The 20,913-nt window shown below is 37.5% G+C and overlaps 1 protein-coding gene across 1 annotated transcript in view; it reads right to left on the bottom strand.

The window, feature by feature from the left end:
* TENT2 (terminal nucleotidyltransferase 2) overlaps nt 1-20,913 on the bottom strand; it is a 46,437-nt gene that overhangs the window by 4,556 nt on the left and 20,968 nt on the right. Inside the window, exons 12-14 of the mRNA XM_041470760.1 lie at nt 14,951-15,087; nt 7,007-7,098; nt 1,490-1,569 (exon numbers count right to left, since the gene is read on the bottom strand). Of these exons, the coding sequence (XP_041326694.1) occupies nt 1,490-1,569; nt 7,007-7,098; nt 14,951-15,087 (309 nt within the window). The remainder of the gene's footprint in view (nt 1-1,489; nt 1,570-7,006; nt 7,099-14,950; nt 15,088-20,913) is intronic.

Here is a 20,913-nt window from a genome sequence, read left to right as displayed (position 1 = left end):
CACTGTCATTTCCAGAATTCAGATGTGTCTCTAAAATAGGTTATTTCAACTTTCTTCTGTGTTCTAGTGAGAGTTTCAGGACATCCGCTACGCCATGAGCCTGCAAAGAGCTGCAATGACCCTCCTGTGTTTATACAGAAGTCATTTACACTCCAATGCATAATGAAAACCACAGGAAGAACAATTCTCTCAAGGACAAAACAGATTGCTTAAGCTTTTTTAAAAACAGTGCAGGACATTAAAAAGCACTTGCACTTTTAGAGCAACTGTCATTCTTATGGTATCTGGTAAAAAGGATATTTTTCAGGGCTATATCACTCTAGTATATTGCTTCCAGACAGCTAGGATCAAATGTCTGTTTTTACATTTTTCAGAAAACCACAGAAGTTTTAAAGAAATTTTGTCAACTGAAAACTTAAAGAGAAGTTCACTCTGATTTCAGAGTACTACAAGAGCCCAAACCACTTCGTAAATGTGACTTTAGCAGATTCACAAAATCAACTATTTTATGTACCAGTATGTGAACAATTCAGTATTTTGTATGCTAACATGGTTAAATAAAAGAAAAACTTATTAACATTTCTGAATAGAATTACGAAGAAAATTACTAAGGTGTCTCTTAGCATTTGCTCTATTACAAGTAACTGGCATTGAATTACGTGTTGCTGGAGAAGCCTTCAAGGTTCTTGAAGACAGGAATAACTGGAGTAAACATGAACCTCCAAGGACAGCTTAACAGGGCAGTCTTAACTGGTTAAAGCTGGAAGCCAGTTCTGTGCACTAATCCCTAGACATAACTACATTAAAAATAGTCAGAGATCTCAGAAACCTAGAATTTGAGTTGCAATACCTATGCAATGACTATGATAGGAGAGAAGCATAGAAGATAGTTGATACAAAAAATTTTTCAGAAAAATGCTTAATCGAAGTTTAAATTTTTCCTTGTTTCAAAATATCCTTTCCTCTCCTGACTGGGACAGTGAAAATCCATCTTTGAACTACTCATGTTCTAAAATTATGAGTGTGGTCTCCCTAAAGAAAAGTACCCATCCAAGTAAGTTATCAAAAATCAGAAAACACCCATTATTTTGGTGGTGATATTTATTAAAAAAAAGGGATAGTAAGAAGTATAAAATATTATCTATTACCACTCAAATTAATGTAGGAATAAATAATGAATGAAGACAAAGTTGTAACTTTAAAGCTCTTAACCATTGTTAGAATTTTACACATACAAGAAAATCTAAGAGACAGGGTTTTTACTAGTTTGAGTACTCATTTCAGTGGAAACCTGAAGTTTAATGGCAGACATTAAAGAATACTCTTAAATGATTTTTCTACATATTTTTAAAAACATGCATTTTTACCGCTTATAGTACAAACTATAAAACATCAAAACCAGGCAGGTTTAATGACTAGCTTTTTCAAGATAGTAAAACTATGCTGAAAAACAAAGTGACCAGAAAAATTACATGAGATTATTTTTTACCTGCGCAAGTTCACCTCTGATCATATCAAACTTCTGTTTCTCATGTACAGCTCTAGCAGTATTTGTCCCATCAAAGGGCTCTGCAAGATCAAAAACAAACATGAAAACTGCTAAAAATATCTAGAGTTAGTTGTCTCTGCTAACCAAGTAGGGTCAAGCATATAACTGCTTCCCAAAAGTGTTTTAAATACTCAATTCCTCTTTGGTTCTCAAGCTTTCTTTCTACATAACATTTATCAAAAAAACCCCAAACCAAAACTAAACCAAACCAACCAATAAGACAAAATACCCCCTTCCCACAAAATCAAGAAAACCCAAGACAAAACAAACAATCCAATAAAAAGGAGGGGAAAAACAAAAAAACCCCACAACAACAACAACAAACCAACCAACCAACCAGCCAGCCAACCAACCAACCATCCAAATCACAAAAAACAAACAAACAAAAAACAAACCCCACCACCACCACCACCACAACAAAAAAAACTCCAAAAACCCACCAAAAAACCCAAAAAACAAACAAAAAAAAACCCCCAAAACCAAAACACTCCAAAAGCTGAATTCTCTGAATGCCCTGAATGGAAAACATCATCAGGGAGTTTGCAGATGAGACAAAACTGAGCAGTGCAGTTGACACTATAGGACAGGAAGCATCCAGAGGGACCTGGACAAACCTGTGCAGTGTGTCCATGCGGATCTCATTAAAGTTCAACAACTGCAAGTGCAAAGTGCTGCATCTGGGTGAGGACAATCCCAGACACGATTACAGACTGGGAGAAGTCACTCAGAGCAGCCCTGCCCAGAAGGACTTGGGGGTGCTGGTGGCTGAGAGGCTGGACATGACCCAGCCAGGGGCACTCCCAGCCCAGAGAGCCACACGTGTCCTGGGCTGCATCCAGAGCAGTGTGGGCAGCAGGGCCAGGGAGGGGATTCTGCCCCTCTGCTCTGCTCTGCTGAGACCCCACCTGCAGGGCTGCAGCAGCTCTGGCATCACAGCACAGGAAGGACACGGACCTGCTGGAGTGAGTCCAGAGGAGGCCACAAAGATGGTTAGAGGGCTGGAGAACCTCTTCTGAGAGGACAGACTGAGAGAGCCGGGGTTGTTTCACCACCGAGAAGGCTCTGGGATGGATCTCATAGCACCTTCCAGTATGTAAAACAGGCCTACAAGAGAGCTGGAGAGGGACTTTTCTCAACAGCCTGTCATGATAAGACCAGATGGAATGGCTTTAAACCAAAAAGGGCAAGTTTAAGACTAGATACTAGACAGAAATCTTTACTGTGAAGGTGATGAGGCACAGGAAGAGGTTGCTTAGAGAAGCTATGGATGCCCCATCCCTGGAAGTGCTCAAGACCCGGTTGGATGGGGCTCTGAGAAAAGTAGTCTAGTGAAAGATGTCCCTGTCCATGGCAGGGGAGCTGGAAAGACATGATACTTAAAAGTCTCTTCCAACCAAAAGCATTCTATGATTCAGTGAATGCTTTAATGATATGTAATTCCTAATAAACTCAGCTTATTATTATCTGTTGAAGCATACTATGATTGTGCTGAATTTATGCAGTAGTAATTATCTGCTACAGCTCAATAGTCTCTGATAACATATCAGACTATGATTTTGCATATTAAAATATTTCAAAACTTATTACACATCAGATTCTTGGAACTATTCACTTTAGATCCATCTCATTCAACAGTTTCTCAACGAAATACTGAGAATATAGCAAAATATTTACTATAATTTTAATATGACATATCAACTTCTCTAAAATATATTTTATCACTTCATACCTATTCTGCAATATTTGTTCATAAGTTAACAATTTGGGCGTTCTACTTTCTAACTGATGACAAATCAGTGTGATGTTCCCCCCACTTTTTATCCTAACTTAATTAATAGTTTGGAACATTTTTAATTGCAAGATTAAAAAAGTACTTCGTGTACTTTTTTTTTTTTTAATTATGATGCAGGGACTATGTATTACAGTGTGCTACAAAGCAGATTTTAAAGTCTTTTTTTTTCCTTAATAGGGAACTGCTCAAGTAATATTGTGTATTTCACACTGGTAGAATGTATGGAAGTCCTCAAGGACCACAGAACCACTGAAGTATTTGTTAGATCAGGTAGAATTTCTTTTTGTCTAGATGGTTATGAATTACTTTTATTCAGTGATGTATAGCAAAATAAAGCATTACACAGACACGAGAAGGGCTTGTGCCTTTATGGAGACTGGAATTTCAAATCTGGTACATGCTCCATGGCTTTAGGTTTTTATTTCTGCTAGCTGTTTAAATTCACTAAGAAATTTTTTCACACAATAAATGTACTTAGCAATATTCTAAAAGAATTATCTTCAAACTACCTAGTTTTCAGTGGACAGTTACAGGCAGATTTCTTTTGTTTCAGAATGCATCATACTTTTAGTTTACAACCAAAACTGACAACCAAATAAAACATACACAGTCCCCTAATGTCAGTCCCATTATCTGAGAGAGTGATCTAGTATAATTAAGAACTCCATGTCCCCTACTATGTGAACAAATACAGCATTTAATTTGTGTATCATAAATGTGATGGTAACTGCTTTTTTAGTGCTAGGACCTTCATGTTCAGTCAAGTCATATCTATATATTAAAGCAACAAGGGCTGAACTGTACAATCTTCTCAAACCATCGGTGGAAAAAAAAATTCCTGTCACAAAAGCTAACTAACATATTCCCTTTAATATTCCTGGATATTTACTGGTTGTCAACAGACAAACTGATTCTCTGAAGCACAGCAAGAATAATTTTATAATCAGCTACTCTTTACACCACTACATTTTCTAACCATCAAGACAGTAAGAGTTTACTGTAAGTTATTTTGTTCACAGAGATGAGAATAGTAAAAAAAAAAAAAAAAAAAAACAAAAAAAAACCCCACAGCTTTAACACTGATGCTTGAGGGAAAAGCTAAAGGGAATAATTTTTCCAAACAAAAATACATGATATCACAGTACTTCAGAACTGCTGCCAACCAAGCCCGAGGAATTATTTTTTTAATTATTTTTAGCATGTGGATCTGAAAGACTTGAAACTACAAATATGAATCAGGTGCAGCTTAGATGGCTTATGATTCTAAATTATTATCAATGTAATTATCTCATAAAATTGCCACATTTCCAGCTTTTCCTATTCTCCAACAGGAGAGTAGTTGATATTACTTGATACAGACAAGATTTAAACTGAAACAAGAATAGTTAATAGCCATTTAGAGCTATCTGGCAAGGATTGTTCAAAATATGATCTAAAAGCAGAGTTCTCTGTATCTCTGTATCCCCATCATGTTAAAAGCCTATCATATTTTAAAGTGTCTGGAAAGAGCACCTCTACTATATTTCTTTCTCTAACAGCAGAAATACATGTGAGAATCAGCCTTAAGGCCCATAACATTTAACACAGAATACAGTTTTTCTTGAGCTAATCTAAATACAGTGCTACATGCAGAATTGTCGAAACTTGCAGGCACAGACTTGTGTACTCTATCAACAAATATATTTTACATATTTAAAAATAAATGCAATACTATCAATTACTGAAATTTTATTCTGCGGACAGGAAAATTTGACAAAGGCTTGGAAAACAGACTATATTGGCATGTTTGCAACTTGCCAATCTAACTCTTGCAATCTTATTCTCAAGTACACAGAATTTTATGTACATACTTTGTTAACCTAGTTCAGTTTAACAGCTATTATAAACATGAAGTCTACTTTGAGCAAAAGTAGATTTTATTTTTCTCTCCCAAATCAGATGTAAAAAACTTGGTATGTGAGGCTAAACCCACTAAGTCTTGAACCAAGGAAGGAATTAGATATGTCACCTGTAGATAATTTTGACTTTTTTAATAGTTCAAAGGCAAACACATTAAGGAAAAGTTCTATGTCATCACGACCATTAAATGAAAAATCTAGAGTGTCCGTTTTGTATGTTGATGTGTATTTTATTTTCCAGCCTGGTAGAAAGAGAACCTAATTATTCAACCACTTTGTAATGTCATAAAATACTTGAGAGCTTGAAACATACAGCCCCCTGCAACACAGTGGATCAGCATCATGTGACAGCAGCAAACATAGCTGCCCAGCATTCCCAACTCCCACATTCAGACCACAGCCTTGGCAGTGCCTCACTTCACTATTCTGAATAATTTCAGCTGTGCAGATACTCTAATTTTCACATTTCTCAACTCTAAGGCCACAGAGTCCAGTGCAACTATATTTCAGTGTGTTCTTCTTCTCCTGTAACTGTTAATTTTTTCCCAAAGGGTCAAATAAAGAACAGGAATCCCATCATGTGGTTTTACATTGACATTCATATGACTATGGCCAAGTCCATGAGCTCTGGACCACAGAATAACCAAGTTCACCAGCAGGTGATCTTGATTCAAGGTGATTCTCTGCACAGAGCAGCACAAATGCAGCAAAATACATAGATACCCCAATCCTAAACCTCATCAATCATGAAGAATGCCTGTTCAGCCACAGGACTTCTGTCTTATTCTCCTCCTCCCCCAGCAAAATCTTCTCAGTGTCTAATAACTTTCCCCATACCATTTGTCTCCTGTTCAAATTTTATTTCTATTTCATCCTGTGACGTCAACCCTTGATAACCTTATCCTAACAGCCTTCATTAATTTGCAGCCAGGGCCCAGGCCACCTCTCCCTTTGTGACAACTGTTTCCAGTTACCCAGCAACTCTCAGTCCCTTCAGTCTGTTCTCATTCTCCTAATATCTCAATTCTTCTCTTGATTTATCATCTTCTCTTTCCTTAGTGCAAGCTTCAACTCCTATGTATGCTTACCTGCTCATCTTCTTCTCATGTTCCCCACGGCAGCTGAAAGGTGTCACTAGCACATTAATCTGGTTGCCTGTATAGAGCTCCTACTCAGTTCTCCACTGAGACAACTGAGACCTGCAACTCCAACAGGTAGCCTGGGTTTACCCTCCAGTTCTGGAAGCCATCATGTAGTCTCTGCACAAAGCCTATGTTCACTAGCCAGCCAAAAATAGTACCCACAAGATCAACGTACACATACCCTAGTCAGTGCAATGCCAGAGCATTGCAAGAACAAAGAATATTCTTCAAGAATAATCTGAATATGTGCCTGCTGTATTTTTTCCTAAGTTCAAACTTGGCAAACTGACAACTATTTTTGTGGAGCAGAAAAACACACACTACTGGCATAAAGGCCGTTCCTTATCAAAATCCTAAGCCCTGTTCCGAAAGTAACAGGGCAATGAGTGCTCTTGAAGGAAAGGTCAGGAGTACTATTTTTAAACACTTTAGAGCTTAAAGCTTCCTTCTCAAATGTTTTTGACAGGACTGTTTATGAGCTATTTACATTGGTTAAACTTCCTTCTCTACATAATGCACACATGCAATATATTTCTCAAAACACAACCAAGGTAAAGTCTAACTGATAGATTTATGTATTTAAAGCCTTAACAGTCAAAAATTACAATGCAGCTTCACATATTACCTTCTACACAAATAAATTTGTTTCTCCATTCAATACCATCAGGTCTTGCAATAGCCTTGGCCTCACGAACTGATATCATCTGATGGCACCAACTAAAAAAAAGGAAAACAATTTGCAAAAAATTTTAACTCTTAGTTAATTCAAATTATCAGTTTACATTAAAAAAATGGTCAGATTGCAATGTTATAAGCCTGGATAACACAGTATTTTATAATAATGAGTAATTTAGTTTAACATAATGGGTAGGAAACAATAAAATTTTTCTACTAACAGAAGTTCAAGTACAGAAAAGCATCTCCAAAACAGAGCATCACAGCTATCCATGAGTAACATATATTCATAATGGAAATTTTTCTACTAACATTGTCAAGCTTTGTGACAATCTGCATTGTGACCTACATTTATTTCTATGTTCAAAATAAATTACAGAATCAAAATTTTCAGAATTTTCTGTAGGAAGAAAAGGAATGTAAGGAATAAGTGCAGACAAGTCACATACTGCATTCCATAAACAATACTAAATAGTATAAAGATATGTAGAAATAATTTGCTCATAGGTCTTCCTTGTGCAAGGAACCTATTACTAGAAAGTTTCAATAATTTATATATGCTGAATTTTAGATCTGCAAGTACAACAACTCTCTACCACTTTCTGCAGGCAGCTTTACAACAAGACATGGAAATTACCACATTTAAACAGGAACAGCAGGCAGATTATAGGGCAGTCTTTATGATGTGCCACCATCTTTATAACACTTGGCACAATATCCCAAACATAACAGAAGCCAAAAAAAAACCACTTCCAGTTTTATGTTCTCATCTACCCAGCCACCTTTCAGCTGCTTTTAACTAAAGAAAGCACCTCATCCTGCATGCCATCACGTCACATATCCAAGACAGTCAGGGGACTGAGCCCAGCCAGCAGGTGTTTATGAAAGGCAGATCCTGACTGACCAACCTGATCTCCTTCTGTGGCAACATGGATATGGGAGGGCTGTGGATGTAGTCTGCATGGACTTTAGCAAAGCCTTTGACACCATTTCCCACATCATTATCCTTGAGAAACTCGCAGCTGATGGCGTGGGCAGTTACACTGTTCACTGGGTAAAAAACTGCCTGGATGGCTGGGCCCAGAGAGTGGTGGTGAGCAGAGTTACATCCAACTGGTGGGCCAGTGACCAGAGCTGCTCCCCAGGGCTCAGCACTGGGGCCGGTCCTGTTTAATATCTTTACCAGTGATCTCATGGAGTGCACCCTCAGTCAGTCTGCAGGTGACACCAAGCTGGGTGGGAGTGCTGATCTGCTGGAGGGCAGGAAGGCTCTGCAGAGGGATCTGGGCAGGCTGGATCATGGCTGAGGCCAATGGTGTGAGGTTCAGCAAGGCCCAGTGCTGGGTCCTACCCTTGGGTCACAACAACCCCAGGCAGTGCCACAGGCTGGGGCAGAGTGGCTGGAAAGGACCTGGGGGTGCTGCTGACAGCGGCTGAACATGAGCCAACAGTGCCCAGGTGGCCAAGAAGGCCAATGGCATCCTGGCCTGGATCAGCAATGGTGTGGCCAGCAGGGCCAGGGCAGGGATTGTCCCCTGTGCTGGGCACTGGTGAGGCCACACCTGGAATTCTGGATTCAGTTTTTGGCCCCTTATTACTCTGAAACACACTGATGTTTTTCGGAAGAGGAGTGGGGAAGAGTCTAGAAAACATGTCCTATGAGGATCAGATGGAAACGGCATTTTTTATTCTTGAGAAATCCAAGCCCAAAGAGGAACTCATCCCTCTCCACAACTACAAAAATGTTGTGGCCAGGTGGGCGTTGACCTCTTCTGCCATGTTCAAGGAAAAGAAGAAATGGCCTTAAATTGTACTAGTAGAGGTTCAGATTGAGTATTAAAAAATGATTTTTCACTGAAGGAGTAAACAGGCATTGGAATAAGTTGCCTAGGGAAGTGATGGAATCACCATATCTGGAAATGCCCAAGAGATGTCTGGATGTGGCACTTGGGAATATGTTGTCGGGGTAGTTACAGTGGTGCTGCATTGGTAGTTGGATTAGACGGTCTTAAAGGTCTCTTCTAATCTTGATTATTCTGCAAACCCAGGAGCCACCATATCAGTGAAACAGTTGGATCACCACATCTCCTGACTAAATGGGTAGAAATAGCTGGGCAAAATGCTTCCAGCTGTACTGCTCTTATGTACACCTGACAGAAGAGCAGGTGGGTATGTCAACCCACCATCAGTAAATCTGTAGATATCAACTGTAAATTAAAATACTGTCATCAGTTCATTCATCAGTTAAATCTGAAAGAATTCTGTCCTCCCTAGACCACAGATCTACTGTTGTGACTCCATTAACTCAACAATGACAAGACAGCTAAAAATCCTGACTGTAATTCTACAAATTATCTTGAATACAACTCATAATTAAAGCCTCGTATGGAACTTAGTTGTTTGAATAACTGTAATTCCACAGTATATGTATATTTAACACTATGAATAGGGCCTATTTTTTAAAAATGCAGGACACAGCACGTGAAGAGATCTAGGATACCTCAGTGTGTATATTTGGCTTTCTCTTAATATATTCTTTATAAAATTAGTAATGATGATGATCTTTTCTAGCATTCAATGTACACTACAGCCTCCATTCTAATTCATAATCCTTCCTCTCCTTAATTCCCACAGTAGACTACTTTTGTGATAAATAGAGATAATGTCAAGCATCAAATACTTGCCTATCATGCGTTTTAAATAATCAACCATCGACACAGGCTTAATTCAGATGAATTGCTCAAAAAAACTCGAACACACACACACACACACACACACAAAGACAAAACCCCTGTGCTTAGAGTCAAACAAGCTTAAACTGCAGCTCAAGAACACATGTTGCGAGCAGAAGCTTACAGTTTGCATTTTTTAAATTCTTACTTAAAAAATCAGAGATCCAGGCCAGTGGAGAAAGAGGGAGAAAGGGAGAGAAAGGGAGGGAAAGGGAGGGAAAGGGAAAAAGAAAGAGAGAAAGATAAAGTCATGCAAAGAAGTATTTGATCTGTATTTGGTTTAACAAGGCAGTGCTGTTTCACTTGAAACAGTAATTCTTCTCTTTAATTCTTTTCTTCCTAGGCTATACTTGATCCTTCAGCAAAAAAATAAATGCATTTATAATACACTGGTAAAGCAAAAAGCAACAAAAAAATTGGCATTTCTTCCTGTTTAAAAAGCCTTTTATTTAGATTTGAAACTTAAAAAGCCTTTCATTTAAAATCAAAATTTAAATTTCAAAACAACTCTTTTATCTGACAGTCTTACAGAACTGTCTTGGTACCAAAATCATACTGAATTAGAAATTAATTATGAATAGCAAATTATTTGTGTGTCAATTTTAGCCACTTTGGCTCACATATAATAACTTCCTTGTTGCCAACATAAAGCAGATATTCTCCCTGCACACATTTTCTATCTGTGAGTTAACACTGCCATTTAAACAGCTATTATTTCAATTTTAATTTCAATTATCAGTTATTTCTGTTGTCACTGAATGCATTAGGTATGTCATCGTCATGGCAAAGGCAAGTATTTGAAAGGAGGAGACTAGGCATTTTCAGATGTTTGTATGACTACAGTACAAACAGAATAAAAAATGTATTTTTTCCAGAGCATTCTTACAAATCAAAGCCATTTGTATAAAAACAGTAAGATGGGTAGAAGTTACAAATATATTTAATTCAACATAGTATTAAAAATGATCCCTTTATTACCTAACCAATTCTATCATGAAAAGAGCGGCAAGCAACTTCTTGATGAAATTTTATATTTTGTCATTAAAATGTAAGCAAGCTTTTACCATGTGCACCATATACAAAATCAGTGAATGATCTTAAACAACTGCTACTTAACCTGCCATGGTAAATTTAAGGGAAGTAATCACAAAGCAATAAATTCAGGCAAGCAATGCCTTGCTTCAAGGTCTCACTTTGTAAGGAGACAGCCAAGTGAAAACCTGCTGCTCCCTTCACTCACAGCTGCAGAATTGAAATCAGACACCTCCTTCAGATGGGCTGGTAAACATGTTTCGAAATACTTGCTTCGGAGAACATCTACAGTTTTCTCTTGATTACATTTACTACTTAATCAGTGGACAATTTTAAATAGTTGAAGTTAAAATCAAGTCACTACCATAGCCAGCTCTATCATAAGAAGCATTACACAGACTTGAACTCTTATGGCAAGATAAATATACAACCATAAAGGCAAAACAGGCTTTGCCATGTATGGTGCACTATTCCAATACATGCTGCAATTTCCAAATCACATTTCTTTGGGGACAGGGATGAAGTGGTACAAAAATTACTTCTTATGGACACACTGAAAACCCTAGAGTAAGACTGTGGAAAAGGTACTGTATAAATACATAGCAATAAACAATTTTCTGAAACATCTTATATTCTAAATAAAACAGTTTAAATGCATAACGGAAAATAAATACAGCACAAGGACTTATGCATGACTGCACAGGATGCAAAGATCCTACTTCTTCCTTTGCTATACTCTTTAAGCCCATACTCTCCTACATCAAGTAAAAAAAATCACAGATTGTAACTAAAATACCTAATGGCCTTTGCTAGAGTGAGGGAGAAATTTAAAACAATATAGCTTCATCTTCTCTTATCTTCCAGATGATTATATGTAAAATAGATCAGTAGTTAAACATTCTAGACAGGTGGCTTCAGTGATTTATGCTGCTCAAAATTATGACCTTTGCACATGATCTGATCATTCTTGACTGCATGCTGTTCATTCACTAAAACCGTTCCTGTATATAAAATCTGGTAGTGCATCCTACTCCACAGAGAGGAGCTTACAAAAATTGAAGTCACACTCTCTGTAGTAATATTTTCATCAAACACATGACAGTCCAATAGGGAAAGTTCAGTGGCCCAGTACAGATCATAAAAATATAGCCTCATTTAACAGGCACACTGTCTGAAATACAATCTCAGAATTTTGGTGCATAAAGACACTAGTGTAAATGTTTCACAGGGAAAACAAACAGTAAAAAAACTACTTATTACAGCAAAGAAAATATTCAACACCCTCTAGTTCTTCCATGAAAGACAGAACTATCAGAGTCCTGTGTTGTGTGTATTTGCAAGCTGAACATGAGCCAGCAGTGCCCTGGCAGCCAGGAGGGCCACCCGTGTCCTGCGGGCACCAGGGACAGCATCACCAGCTGGGCAAGGGAGGGGATTGTCCTGCCCTGCTCTGCACTGGGGCAGCCTCACCTCGAGTGCTGGGGGCAGTTCTGGGTGCCACAGTATAGGAAAGACATAAAGCTATTGGAGAGTGTCCAAAGCACGGCCACAAGGATCATGAAGGGCCTTGAGGGGAAGCTGAGGCTTGAGGAAGTATGAGGAGTGGCTGCAGTCACTTGGTCTGTTCAGCCTGGAGAAAAGGAGACAGGGGAGACATCATTGCAGTCTGCAGCTTCCTCATGAGAGGAAGAGGAGGCACAGACACTGATCTCTCCACTCTCACGACAGGACTTAAGGTAACAGCAGGAAACTAAGTCAGGGGAGGTTTAGTTTGGATATTAGGAAAGTATTTTTCATTCAGAGGGTGGCTGGGCACTGGAAAAGGCTCCCTAGGGAAGTGGTCACAGCACCAGTCTGACAGAGTTCAAGAAGTACTCTCAAGCACAGGGTCTTAGGGAATGAATTTTAGGGATGATCCCATACAGGGCCAGGAGCTGGATTTCAATTATCCTGATGGGTGCCTTCCAGTCGAGCATATTCTATTACTCTGTGATTCTACGTATTTAATTCTTACCCTCATTCTCATTTATACTGTTGTTTACAGTATACTTCAGCAACTTCAAAGGAAAAATAACAGGTCCTGTGGCTAGCATGAGACTACTTTTACTTTCACTGCTTGGCTATCACACACTCAAAACTTTTTAAGCACCATGTTCATGTTCCTCCCTATGGTGCACTAATTCGTCTTCTCCAGTCAAAGAAACTACATGGAATTTTATTATCAGTCCTATTCCTTTCAAAGAGGATTTATAGTTCACAGGGATACACAGATAAACAGTACACTTGACTAAATTTTATTTCCATAGCAGAAAGAGTTAAAAATAGTAAAGGTTGCTGCATTAAGTGCATAATTTCCTCAAATGACTTCTCAGCTATGTAGTAGCATTTTCAACACAGGAATTCTAATGGCTGTTTTTACTGGTATTTTTTTCTTTTTTTAACAGAATATCACAAGTGAAATGATTAAATACTTAACAGATACTGAACACTAGAAGAACACATCAGGTATTCTTTTTATTCAGCTGCTTTTTGAAACATTTTCTTCCCTTGACATCAGCAACTATCCTACCTAGGCTATCTACTTTTGCAAGCTTTCTTTTACCCAGAAGCTCCTCTGCATGTCTACGAATAAATCTATGCAGTATTTTTTCCTGATTTATAATCATCAGAAAAATAGTATTTAGGGATTGCCATCAGCTCAAACACTGATATTGCAGAATTTTTGGTCTGCATGTGTCTTAGCATATCCTTTCTAATAGCAGACAAAAATGAAGTCATTTTGGACCAGCCACCAACTTAGGCAGAAATCTGGTCTTGACTATGTTCACAAGTACCCAAACCCAAAAAAGTCAAACTAGGTATTTTTCCTGTAATTAGACAAGATCACCTCTGGTACTTTGCACAGGCAAACCAGTAAATTCCTTAGTGGATAAGATATTTACTTTCATATATAAGAAAAAGAACAGCTTGTACAGTCAAGTAGTAAAAGATTCATGTAGTATCCCATACAAATTAAGAATCTAAGGTTATCCTCCAGCACTGTCTCCTCGTTTGCCTCTTTAGCAAACATCACCTTGTCAGCTGAAAAGGCTGGTACTCAGGAGAAACATTTAAGACAAGACCATTCTCTTATCTGCAGAGATCATTGAAAGAAAATCTCTTACATTAATACCTCTCTGTCAGATGAGCACATGCACAAAATGCAGTTGGTTCATACATTACTACAGGCCATAGGGATTTAGCTTACATATTTCACATGTGATACACACCCCAGAAATGCTTTAATGATGTTATAGTCTTTCACTTCTTGTATTATTAACACTTCCAAAATTGTGAGTTGTATGTTTTGTTCTCCTTCCAAGAAATGGAGATGGTGCACATACACAGGACAGCAATATGCATGAAACAACTGCCTCAGAAGTTATTTAGAAGATCTTTAAGCTAACTGAGATACAACCATTTGATATTTTATAAGAACAAGCATTTTTTCTAAGAAATTCAGAAATACACAAGTAACGATTTGGCAAAACAGTTATAACTTAAGGCTTTCTCAGATGTCCTCACAACTTAAGCTTCTCCTCTTATATAAGGAAGTCCAGATGCCAAAACTGAACTCAGATTCTAGCAAACCAATAATGTGAGCCGAACAACTACACATGAGAATTCTTCACTAGGTGAGGCCTATACAGATGTATATTCCGGTCGAAGTAAGGAGCCACCTGGCCAGTTACCTCCATTGACTCAGTCTGACAAAAGACAAGCACAGCCCTTAAGGTCCAAATAATTCACAGCTGATACCTTAAATGACAGCTAAGAACAGATCTCACACATGAACAGGCAGTTATACAATAGTGTAACTGCATAACAAACCCCAACAATTTTTAAAGGACAAAGCTCTCTAACTTTTGGGAACTATTTCACAAGAAAGAATACCTAGCTAAGTAGAAGATATCAGACAATTTACAGGCATTCCTGCTGTCATTTAGCCTTTCCACTCATAGCCTTCCTCTCCCTCAGTTACCACTCCTGCATTGCTGCTTTTCTTTCTTTCAAGGGTTAAAAAGTGTTGCTGTATTGAAGGAATCAAAGTTTCACATCTTCTAAACCACTAAAATGAGCTTATTACTTACTCAAATTCTGTGGCATAATATTTGAAGAAGCCTATTAGCAAATCTCCAAGGCTTGATCCATTTTTTGAGACGTAAGGAGGAATGGTACGTGGCGCTTGATGAACAAAATGCAACTGCATAGTAGGATCAAAACATTCCTGTCAAAATAAAATCAGAGTGTATATATATATATACACAGAGATAGCCTTAACCCAGATGCATGTATTTTCCACAATAAGAAAGCTGCCTATTGTTTGCTTATTATAAGTTCAAGGACAACTTACAAGCCAAGGACTATTTCTCTTCTGCCCCGCTGAATACTAGTTACTCCCCTGGAACTCAGGGAGAATCATCTTGCACAGGAGCATACAAGATAAAGAATTTTAACATGGGAGAATCTTTGAACTAGACTTGCATTTATATCCACAAGAGCAAAAGCTGAGCCTGCACTGAGCTGACTGCAGTTCAGCTGAGAAATATGTAGGTGAAGTTAATGCACCTACTGCCAATTTCCCAAAGCTGAACTGAAGTACACAAATAATCCAGAGGGAAGGCCTAACACTGCTCCCAAGCACCAAGTTAAAAACTGCATATGAATGAACTTGCATCCACCCACAAAATAAGCATAAAGACTGCAGGTATGACTTCCTCTAGCCAAGAATGAAAAAAAACCAAACAAACAAATAAACAAAAAAACCCAAAAAAACCCCAAAAAACCCAACCAGCAAGGAAGTGATACAAAACATGTGAATACACAGAATGCTGCATTTCAGCTGAAGTTGCTTTTCTGTAGGGGAAGAGGGTGAATATAATGGGGTAAGAAAAAATCAGGTTTGCTATGAAAAGAAGGCACTATTGCCAGCTTTAAAAGGAATATATACAAGAGTAAATACACATGGTTTTAGCACTGCTCTGCTGTTTCAGTGTCCATTGCATCCTTTAGGTTCTTCTGATAGACTGGGGTATACAGAAGTAAACATATCTCCTCTTGCTACAAGAACAATTTTTATAACTTGCTAATACCTGGTTTTAACACCATTTTACAGCTATGTTGTGTGTTTTACTGAAAATGAACTCGAGATACACAGAAGCAAACATTACATTTACATAAAGACATACATTTATGTAAATTTAGGAACCTTTTCACTTATTACTGTATCTTCTTTCCCCTCCCCACCCATTCATTTTTTATTTTTAAGAGTAGTATCAGGCATGATTCAAATTTTATAGTACTAGAATAGCACTAGAAGCACTACATAGTGTAGCATTATTTCCATGTCCACAGCTGGCACTGCTTCCTCTGAGAAAAGTACTGTTAAGTGACAAACCAGTAGGACTGGAAAGTTTGAGATTCCCATCTTTCTATCAGCTCCAGCAAAACTTCCTAGAACCTTGTGCAACACCTTCTGGGGAAAAAAAGCCATTCTTCTAGAGATATAAAAATTTCAATAGTTGATCTCATATGATAAAATGTTGTATATAAAACATTATTTTAGTTCACAAAGCTCAGAATTTAACAGCTTATAGTTCATCAGAAGACTCCAAAACAATGGAGACACAGACATAAAAAGCAGATATGCCATATACAAAGATCTAGAAAGGAACAGTTGTTCCAATGCCATATAGTAAATACAGTTTAACCCAAAGTTAATCAGAAAGGTACTACAGTGAAAGTCACTCCTTGCCCATCCCCACAGAAAACTAAGGAAGAGTCAGAACAATTGAATTTAGAATTAGCAGTATATCAGCTGATGAAGAAACATACAAGGGAGGCGGGAAAAGGAAGAAGAAATGGGCTACAGACCTACAAAAATACAAAACAGAAGTGCAATGAAATTACAACAGATATTTACTATGACTAGTGTTTGGAGGCAGTAGAAAAGGAAGACAAGATTAATTTTTTTACACTTTGAATATTTAATTGCCTGAGAACTTCTCAATTACAAGAGAATTCTGCCGTCACAGTGAGGCTGATACCCTCAGCAGCTGAAAAGTTAGGCTTCATTTTATTATTTTTCATAAAAACAAGCTATTTTTTTACTGGCAGACAATAAGATATCAGACAAATCAAAGATTTTCTTACTCAGAAAGTCTTTTCCTTTCAAGAAAATACATATTATTCTAGACACGTTCATTAGTAAAAGCACAGGTTACAGGCTATAGCAGCTATTAAAACTCCCAGCCACTTAGTTTAAGAGACGTATAAGTAATTCTCATTTCCACTTGGTTTAGTGGTTATGCCACTATAAAAATTGCTCTTAAAAAGACAACTGAGTATTGCAAAATAGAAGGCATAAGTGGTATGACTTTTCTGGAAGTAAGTAAGACTTATTATGGGAAACTAAAGCAATGTATTAATCACATGTTTGTGATACTGTTAGTAGATTTATTTTTTTATGCACTGTGCGTTGCTGATCACCCCACAGAGAAGGCAAAACCAAGTGTTTAACCTTTCTGAAATACAGAAAATTTGTTATGTAAGAAGTTGCTATTACCACATTAGAAAGTTCTACATGTAAAACCAAATTAATTGCTACCTAAAATTGGCAAGATTTAGTGAAGGCTTCTGTCAAGATATACCAATATTCAATAATTCAATTACCAACAGTGTAATTTAAGGTAATTTCTTAACAAAGGAATCACTCAGTGTCCCGTGAACAAGAGGTCAGACCAGCTAAGGGATACCTAGATATTTTTATCTGCCTTGCCACAGACAACCCATGATAATCCCCTAGCTTCAACTCATCTCCATTCACCTGCTGTAAAACAAGGATAACAGTATTTTCCTTCCCACTAGAGGGACTCAGGGAATAACTAGACAAACAAGACAAGGTACGGCTTACAGATTCTGCACATAGGTGAGGTTGCTAAAAAACAGAATTACAAAGTACCTTTCAAAGTATGCTTTCTTAACTTGCTCTAGAAGGCAAAAGATTCAGCTTCTATTAAAACTAGTCCCTATATCACTTACTGTGTCTTTGCCTCAAGCCGTATTAAGAGACAGAAATTAGATTCTGGATCTGATTAAGCAACAAATATAAATGAGCTCTACATTATTTTAAGGTATCCCAGAAGAGAGACCTGAAAGTCTTTTTCCTTTTTTGCTGGATCTCTAATTTTTTCTTGATTGGCTGATTTCTCAAGAAACACGGTATTCAGCAACATGCTTCATGTTCAAGCTACTTAATGCTTTTAAGTATGCTCATTCCACCTTACACACTGAAAAGGAACACAAGTGTACATCAAAATAAGATTTATATTTGAGTATTTTGATGTATACTGAATGTACAAGATCCTTCGTTCAAAAAAATTTAGTAGTAACATCAGCATAATATCTTGACACACCTAAAGTATCCTGTTCCCCAGTCCTATAAATGAGTACTTAACTCATGTTTCTATTTTTTAAAAGTGCAACTCAGTGTGAAGCAAACTGTGTCTTTCCAAGGGCTGACTCCCATGTTAAGCACCATCCCAACCTTCTGCCCCACCCTTTGCAAGACATGACATGAAGCTGAGGAAGCAGAAACAAAAATGTGCTCATGCTAGAGTCCTTGAAGTTCACCATCCAGAGCACTCATGGAAACCCAGTTTCATCTTGACTTCAGTTAAAACACCAGACTTCTTGAAGAGTGGTGAGTCAGGCACAAGTTTCCTTCTGAGTGCCAGTGACAGCAATGTTCACCAGCCACAATGGTTTAATCCACCACAGGTTCTCTAGGGCTTATCTGTGAAGTCCTGACATGGAAGCATATACTATATAGCCTTCAAAACTGATGAACACACTTGGTGGGCTATTGTCATCTACCTTACCTGGCTAGGGGGCATGGGAAGCCACAGAATACAACCCTGCACTTGATGTGGTCTGATACTCCCTCTAAACCAGTGGCTGCAAAACACATCAGCTTGGTGCCAGCTGGAAACTTCCCCATGACAATAGAATGCAAAAGTGGACAAATCTGGTTCCAGGACTTCTCACCCTTCACATCTGTAGTAAGGATTCACTGAGACACAAAACCAGTCTTTTGTTTCCTCCTCAGTGTAAGTCTGTCTCTCCTACATAGTACCAACAACTTAAGATATCCAGTTTCCTCCAGATCAAAGAAGTATTTTCACGCTGCAGATTTGATTTTGAAAAACTGTGGGTAGGTGTACATAGGGAAGATGCAGTATGTTTGCATAGTTTTTGTATAGAGACACAACTCTGATCAGCTACAATCATAAGAAAAATATATGGTTTCTTTTGATACTGAAATTTGCCTGTGCTTTTTAATTATTACTGCAAGCCACAAGACCAAAATTGCTTTGCCGTATTTTTAATTTAAAATTCCTTCAAAATATCAGTATTCAGAAATTTCAAGTTTCATAATTTTTAAACATTTAATTATATTCCTAATGGAGACAGTAGATCAAAAACATACTTGCAATTTGGTTTGCAGTAAGCATGCATAAAATATTCTTCTAATTTTGTTAGCAATTCTAGAATATTTCATCCATTCTCCAAATATAAGAAAGACAACAAAAGCAAGTATAATCTATATCAGAAGAGGGCAAAAATGCAGTTCTTACAGCAGTGCTCACCTGCAAGTGATTTACCATTTTCACACAAGATAAAACTTTGCATTTAGATTAATTAGATTTTCAGCTTAAGGTACTGTATACATTTGCTTTAATGATTGAAGGCATTAATATTTGTGTAGTATTCTGAAGGTCTCTACAAAGTTTGAACACGACAAATATAAACGTCTACATTATAAAAACAGAAGAGTCAAAAGTTGCCAGTTCTAAACTAAATAACTAATTAGTTTTCTCTAAATAACATGCTACACAAAACTTAGAACACTACAGCACACAAACTTTAAGGAAATGTAATTAGCAAATCTAGCAATGCAAAAACCTATCAGATAAAGCTAAACATACAAGAAATGAAAGATAGTTTCAAAAGCTCTTCAGGACTCCCAATGAAGAAAGTAGAAGGTATAGAGTACCATAAAAAAAATCACAGAAAAAGATAAAGACCATAAAAATATAGCACAGGTATCTCTAAGCAGATTTACAAGACATAAATAAAACTGCAGTAAATTATTGCCCAATGCTTTCTTCTGCATCTAAATTATCTCAATTACCCAAAATGGCTCACACCACAGTATTTTTTCCCTGATGTTCAACATCACTAAATATTCCCGTTTAAGTATTATGGGAAATACAGGAAAAAGACAGAATGGCTTTCTTATACTAGCTCAGCACAATTGCCAGCAACCAATTAAAAACCCCCCATATGTAGACAGGAACACCAAATAATGTCAACTATGAATAAAGAAAAAAAATTAAGTAACACATATGAGACAGGTAAAGAGGAAGGAACCAAGGAATTTTTGTAAATAAATTACAGCATAGAACTCTTCAGCAATGGCACTTCTGTGCACAGACAAATATTTAGGAGGGCAGTTCTTACTTCTAGATAATTTTTCGTAGATTAAATCTCACTAACAACACTTCTAATTCCGGAGGGACCAAAGTATACTGATTCATTGACTTCTCCAGAAATGAACAGGGTATTAACTGACTACAATAGCAAAGTTCCAAAAAGGTGTTTTCTTTTTGGACCCAAGTCAAATTTTGTGATGTCTCAAGTCTCCTTAGTAAATCATGTATTGCTCACTTTCTGCACATGGAAATATCAGGCAACTCAACAGCTGTAGGAAGGTATGGAATTCTGACGCAACAGAGCTGAATGAAAAAGCACTACTTAACACATTAAGATACAGGAACCAGAAAGTTACAGCTGACACAGTGATATTTCCAGACCATCATAAAGAGAATTAGGTCAGTGGTTTTCATTAGCACTTTCTTCTGTGTGTCAAATCTTCCCTATATAACACAATTTTCATTAAAGAAATTATCAAAAGCAGCAAATAATCTTTTTCACACTTAGGTCTGGCATATCAATGACCTGACCTACAAGCTGTTAATTCAATTTAATCCAT

This window comes from Pyrgilauda ruficollis, unplaced genomic scaffold, assembly GCF_017590135.1.
Source record: "Pyrgilauda ruficollis isolate IOZ18807 unplaced genomic scaffold, ASM1759013v1 scaffold25, whole genome shotgun sequence".
In the NCBI taxonomy this organism is placed as follows: domain Eukaryota; kingdom Metazoa; phylum Chordata; class Aves; order Passeriformes; family Passeridae; genus Pyrgilauda; species Pyrgilauda ruficollis.
The sequence above is the reverse complement of the archived record's forward strand: the minus strand, read 5'-3'. Positions and strand labels throughout refer to the sequence as shown.